The 6,401-nt window shown below is 37.8% G+C and overlaps 1 protein-coding gene across 2 annotated transcripts in view; it reads left to right on the forward strand.

The window, feature by feature from the left end:
• The window catches only part of LOC129355724 (enhancer of polycomb homolog 1-like), a 31,509-nt gene extending 26,252 nt beyond the window's left edge, over positions 1 to 5,257 (forward strand). For both annotated transcript variants that reach the window (XM_055025319.1, XM_055025318.1), the window contains 4 exons: positions 1,470 to 1,585; positions 1,667 to 1,797; positions 3,625 to 3,978; positions 4,816 to 5,257. In XM_055025319.1, the coding sequence (XP_054881294.1) occupies positions 1,470 to 1,585; positions 1,667 to 1,797; positions 3,625 to 3,978; positions 4,816 to 4,888 (674 nt within the window). In that variant the 3' untranslated portion in view covers positions 4,889 to 5,257. The remainder of the gene's footprint in view (positions 1 to 1,469; positions 1,586 to 1,666; positions 1,798 to 3,624; positions 3,979 to 4,815) is intronic.
• The last annotated feature ends 1,144 nt before the right edge of the window (positions 5,258 to 6,401 follow it).

A 6,401-nucleotide genomic window follows, 5' to 3' on the forward strand; every position in this document is an offset into this window, starting at 1 on the left:
GCCGCTTCATTCCACAACATGAGAAACAACACTTTGAAATCAATAAAAAGTAAAAAAACAACAAAAGACTCGAGGCGAAAACCAAGAGTCAGGAGGAAAATGCTGATGTTTTACTAGCAGCAGGATTTTAATGTTTTGTTTTTTTTTTCCTGATGTGGATGTGATTGAATTCCTGCTTCTGAAGATTAGCTTTAGCTTTACACTAGATGTGTTGTTACACCTGAACAGGTTCTGTTTGCACACTCTGGGAAATCCAACTGATTGTTTAGAAACGCTAAGAGATGAATGAAGTGATGCAGATTTGATCCAAACAAAGTGAAGTTCTCACCTGATGCTTGAAAACGTTTAGCTGGTTGTTTTTTTGAACCTGTTTGGTTTCACCGCTTTCCATTCGCAAAAAATGAAAAGTGTATGTATTACATGTATTGCATACATATCGCTGCATGACTGTACCATCATTAAGGCATGTTTGGTGGTTGGCCTGTAGTTACAGATGGTTTTTAAAGGGACTAAAACTGGGATCCTCTGCAAATATTTGACATGTTTCCCAAGTCAAATGAAAAGTTTGGCTGGTTGTTTTCCCACCATGTTAGCAGAGGATAGGTCTTTGTTTTTCAGTTTTGTTTTCCAAAGTTTTAAATCAGACTGAAACAAAACGTTTTGAGATGATTAATGTTTCAAATATACTAACTAGTGGCAAATTCAGCACACAATCTACTGCAACGTTTTTACACTGAGTTTGCCGAATTCCTCTTGGTCTGTTTTTCTCCAAACTGACTGGATTAAAGTCAAGTTTAAATGTATTTTTTTTGTTGCAGTTTTGGCTGAATTTCTGCTCTGTTTTTTCAGTAAATCTTCTTTTTCTGAGTGTAAAGTCACACATCATTTGAGATTATAGTAAACAATGCATTTTTGGTTTATTTTTTGGTGAAATGGAATCAGCCTGGTTTACTGCAGTATTTTCTCCGAGTTGTATACAGATAACGCGACACGAAGGAGTTCTGGGCAGAACATGTTTCAGACGAAGCAGGTTTTTCATCTGAAATATAAAATGCATTTTATTTTGAACAGTTTTGAGTTCATTTCTTCAGCAAATTGACTTTTTTGAGCCTGTATACTCCATTTAACAATTAATTGTTCACTAAATTAGTTTTTTCAATAGACTGTTTCTGTATAAAACAATTTTGAGTCTCCTTTTGCTCTTACTTCCTGTTGTAGCTGCAGCAGCTTAATCAATAACAAGTAATCCAATTAATCATTTCATGCCAAATCACAAAATGACGTTGTGAACATGCGAGTCCTCCTATTCATCTTTGATTCTTTACTTTCCTACATCCAGGATCAGCAGTCGATGTTTCATGGAGCTTTGTTTTTCTCAAAGTAACCCGGATTGGTTACAGCAGTATTTTATCTCAGTGTGGTATAAAGACGTGTTTTTCCCAGATGGCTAACTTTCTCTTCTGTCTCAGCGTTCACAGCAGAACAGTACCAGCAGCATCAGGAGCAGCTGTCTCTGATGCACAAGCAGCAGCTGGAGCAGATCCAGCAGCAGCACCAAGCCAACAGCACTGCCAACAGCACACAGGTCGGTACGCCGCCGCCGCGCGGCCGCCACCACACACTCAGCCGCTGGGTTTCTCCTGAACTCTCCTCCTCTTCCTCACAGAGTCTGGCGAACACGCTGGACGAGGCCAACGCTCACTTCGCCGCCTCGGCCCTCGTCTCGGCCGAACAACTGCTGGCTCTGAAAACCAAGGACGAGCTGGCCCTGGGAGGCGGAGTCAATGGCGTCCTCTCCTCAGGTACAGCTGACGACACAAAGGCTCCACCCTAGAGTGTCGCTGGATGAAACGCCTAAAGTTTCCCCAAAGATCAAATAAAATCAGAAAACTAGAGTTTATGAAACCCCATGCCTGCCTTCCTTTATTTGGGATTCTGGTGTGAAGCAAGAAGCAACCTTTGTTACTTGGCTGTTGCTTAAATCTGAGCTTAACTGCAATAAATATTTTATAGACGGTGACATAAGTTCTCTTTTAAAATCCTCACCATGCATAACAAACCAGTGATTTCCTGGGTTTTCTAGTCAAACTGCTCAAATGACAAATTTCAGCTTTTATTTTTGTGAGCATTCTGCTCATTTTTACCAAACATATTGTAATAACTTATTTAATTTAGTCAAGTTTCGTGACTACTTCTATTATTGTAACGATTATTTGAGTTATCGATTAATCAATTGTTCTGATGATTAATTGATTTAAAAAACTGGCACATTTTGCTAATTTTTTATTTAAGCCTTTTTCAAACAATGTTAGAAATGCATTAAAAGATGCAAAAAAATTTTTTAATCCTTTTTTAATAAGAATCAATGTTTTACTGACTAATTTAGCACTGCTTCAGTGAAGGATTGATAGTCTTTAGTAAAGATTTTTAAAAAAAAGCTCAATCCCATCTGCTTAGGTGAATGTCACCACAGTTTATTTCTGAGCTGTTGATTACTTGATTAATAATTGGTTTGCAGACTGAGCTTAAGAGATTTCTTGTCAGAAATTGAATTAAGTGAAGCTAAAACTGCTTCTTGAAGAGTTCTGGGTTGAACAAACGTAGAGACAAATCCCAAAAATTGCAACATGTATTTTTGTAAATACTGCTCCGACTGGTGTTCTTTCAACTGGTGTTTACTACAGTTAACAATTAATCGATTACTTAGTTAGTTGACTGTTATTTCAATTATTGATTAATCACGATTGTTCTTATTAATCATTTCAACCCCCCTTTTTAAAGCAAAGACAGTCTCTCTTGTAAATGAGATCGTCTGTATAAAGTTCAAATAAAATACAAAGGATCATGCAGGTTGGTAGATTAACAGAACAGGAAAAAAGTATTTTAATTCTTTGGGAAATAAGAAAACTGCAAAAGCACAATCCTTTGGTCTAGTTTCTATTTCACTTATATTAATACACTTGAAATAAGATGAAGCTAATTTACGGTAAGATATATCAGTGAGATATAAGAGCTTTACAGTCAATAATGCATTAATATTGATTTACAAATGACTTATTTTATTGGCAGATTATTTCACTTATAACTAGACATTTTTCCCATGTTACAAGTTAAATAATCTCTCAATGGATAAACATTTTTTTTCATAATATTAAGGATTTATTGATGTGAAATAAGTTCATATTTCTTGCTGAAAAGTTACTTGTAAGTCAGTTTTTCTTATTTGAAATGTACTTAGATATTTGCCCTGTAAATTAGACAGAATACTTGGTAAGATTTTGTGTTTTTGCTGTGAAAACATGAATTTGAGAGATTTCAACACCCAGAAAACCTGTTGCAGTGATAAATCTTATAATTTTGTGCATGAACATTAAACTGGGAGAGACCCAGATTTCTCCCTTTTTAAATACGCAAACACAGTAAAGAGTTAGTCACATTGTTTCTAAATTCATATTTTGCAGTTTTCTGTGGCCCCTTTGAAAACATTTTCAAAAATTAGAATTTATTTCATTTTTCCCTTAAAGATGGTCGATAATTTCAACTTCCATCTCCAAACCCCCATCCCCTTGTTGCCTTCCTGCCCCTCCCCACCACCACTGCCCCCACCCCCGTTTTTACCCCAACCTCAGGTGTCTACAAGGGCTTGTCGCTCTCGAGCTCAGCGTCCCCGTCCCCCGCCGCCCCGGCTCCTCCCTCCGCCACCCCGACGTCCGCCTTGCTCCACCCCTGCTCCACCGCCCTCGGCTCCGCCACCAGTAACAACGGCACAGCCCACCCCCCCGCCAACGCCACTCAGGTCCTGCTGGGAAACAACAGCCTCCGTTTGGCGATCCCCACCGGCAAGCGCATCCACGCGCCGCGGACGCTGAGCGCCACCATGTCGACATCCGCCTTAAAGCTCGCCCACGCGGCGACCGCCAACTGTCAGAAACCCAAGGTGGGCGCGTCCTCCACCTCCCCGCTGGACATGGTGCCCAGGTGAGGAAAACACCTTTTTGAATTATTTTACAATCTGCAAACTAAATATGCACTCATTTTTATTTTTTCACCTTTTTGTAACTTTGTCTTTTCCTGATATGGTCAATTTTATCTGAAGGCTGAATTTAAATGTTTTTAAATTTCTAGGAAAAGAGCAGATTTGCTATAATTTTACAGGACAATAAATTATTACGATAGACAGCCATGTTGATTTTGAGACCATTTTAAAGTGATATATTGGTAGTAATAAAGCAAGAACACATTCTCAACGATCAATAAGCTTAACATTGAAAATATTTTAAATCCAAAATACACTGAATAATAAATAAGATGAATTATGAAGTCTCTGTAAACAAAATGTTTAGTTGAGGCTAACGCACCAAACCACAAGATTTTTATCCTTCCAGTTTTTTAGTAGAAAATAAACAGTAAATTATTGTATTTGTTTTAATTCATTATGCAATTCATTCATTGCTTATTGCAACAAACAATAAAATAGTAAATTTTTTTCTCCACAATCAAGAACAACAAAACTGGAATGTTGTTACTAATTAAAGGTAACTTAGTTTTGATGAAAGGTAAAATCTTTAAGGTACAATTTTTAACAAGATTATATTTCTGAAGTTTTACAGTTTCCTGAATATTTGCTCCAGATTAGAGGATCATAAAAACTTTCTTCTTGGATTTACTTGTTACAGCAGCTTAACAAAATATACCCAATTTATTTATACACGTTTGTTCTGGAACAAACTTTTTCTGATGTTTGTGTCTCTTTAACAAATAAAGCTGTCAGCATTTAAGCTAACGGCGCTGCTCTGCCTTCCTTTGCCCATTCAGGGAGAATCTGGAGCAAGACAAGCCAGCGCTGAACAGTCTGTCAGAGAACACAGTGGCCATGGAAGTCACGTAGCCGCCGCCGGCCGCGAGGGAGAACTCACTTCCTTCAGCTTTTTATTTCCTCCTTGTTTTTCTTTTGTTTCTTTTTGAGGTGCTATGCATCGTTTTGGTTAGTCGTGAATGCAAGTGGTGGCTGAATGAGCACTGCAAGGTTGGGTTTCCACGGCAACCGTTTTGGGACTTAATTGCAATGCTCGTCTCGTACAAATTTCTTTTTCTTCTCCCCTCCCATAATTCCCCCCGTTTGTTAATAAGAGATCGTCTGTAAATTCTTAATATGGCAATTATATGTACAGTACAGCATATTTGTAATAATACCCCTGCCCCACCTTTAAATGCCCCAAAATACCCCCCTGTGCCCCCCCAACCACCACCACCGTCGTTCTTGTATATAACATTACTTGAATACAGAATTGTTCATTTGTGATGTTTTGCACTCGATACAAAGTTAAAAAGAAAAAATATTAAAAGAGAAAACGACAAACTGCAACTGGTGCAAAAATAACGAGTGAAAGTTGTACCACAGAAAAATGTATGTCATCACATGCATGGTGCAGAACCTGCTGTTGGATCTATTTATTGTGCCGTGTTTACAAAAAGTTATTTCTCCCCACATTCCCTCTCCCCTCCATTCATGTCATTTGTTTTTTTGTTTTCCGCTGAATTTTAAATACTCTGTACCTCTCACCGGTGCCCCCAAGCTGTAGTCAGTGTTTAGCTACATCTGCATATTTTTTTAAAAATATCGAACATGTTTCGTTGTTCCACCACATTCGTCGTGTTGAGTCTGCGGAGTCGCAGGCCGGTAGGCGAGGCCTTTGTTTGGCATCAGCTCCTCCACAAAGCTCTTCCACACATTTTTTTTTATTCCTGAGACAAGTAACAAAACAATTGGGATGAAGACTTTCTCAGAAGTCTTTGCTGCTTCTGACGTATCTAAGCACTATGATTTACTTTTTATTGACTGATGCTGCTTTTGTATGATTTTTACCATTTGGTTTTCACGAGACAGCCTCATTTTTCATTGTTTTTCCTCCATCTCATTGTTTTTTTTAATAAATATTTTTGTATCCCCACCCCCCCCTTTTTTTTTTTTTTTTTTTTAAATTTGCTCATGGAAAAACTTCATTCTTTTGTTACTTGTTGCTCTAAACAAAATATATATATATCTATTATAAGGAGTAAAAAAAAACTGCAGTAACTGACATTTATCATTCCAGCCTCTATGTAATAACAAACATGTATGAATTGAAAAAACAATTAGACGTTTTCTCTACTTTAAAAAAGAAAAAAAGCTATCCTGAAGGCTGAAAGGCCATGAACCACATGTTATCGGGTGCCTTCATTTGGGAAAAAATAAAAACCTAAAAAAAAAGTGCTCTCTTCTGTGAAGAGTTTGGTACTGAACAAGGCTACTTGTAGTTTTTCTTTGTCTGTACCACTATTCCAATGCCCATTCCAGTTTCCCAGTCTGATTCATGACTCTTTTTCTGTTTGTTTTTTTTGTAGACCCAACCACCACCACA

The sequence above is a fragment of the Poeciliopsis prolifica genome, unplaced genomic scaffold (assembly GCF_027474105.1).
Source record: "Poeciliopsis prolifica strain line A6 unplaced genomic scaffold, Auburn_PproV2 SCAFFOLD143, whole genome shotgun sequence".
In the NCBI taxonomy this organism is placed as follows: Eukaryota; Metazoa; Chordata; class Actinopteri; order Cyprinodontiformes; family Poeciliidae; genus Poeciliopsis; species Poeciliopsis prolifica.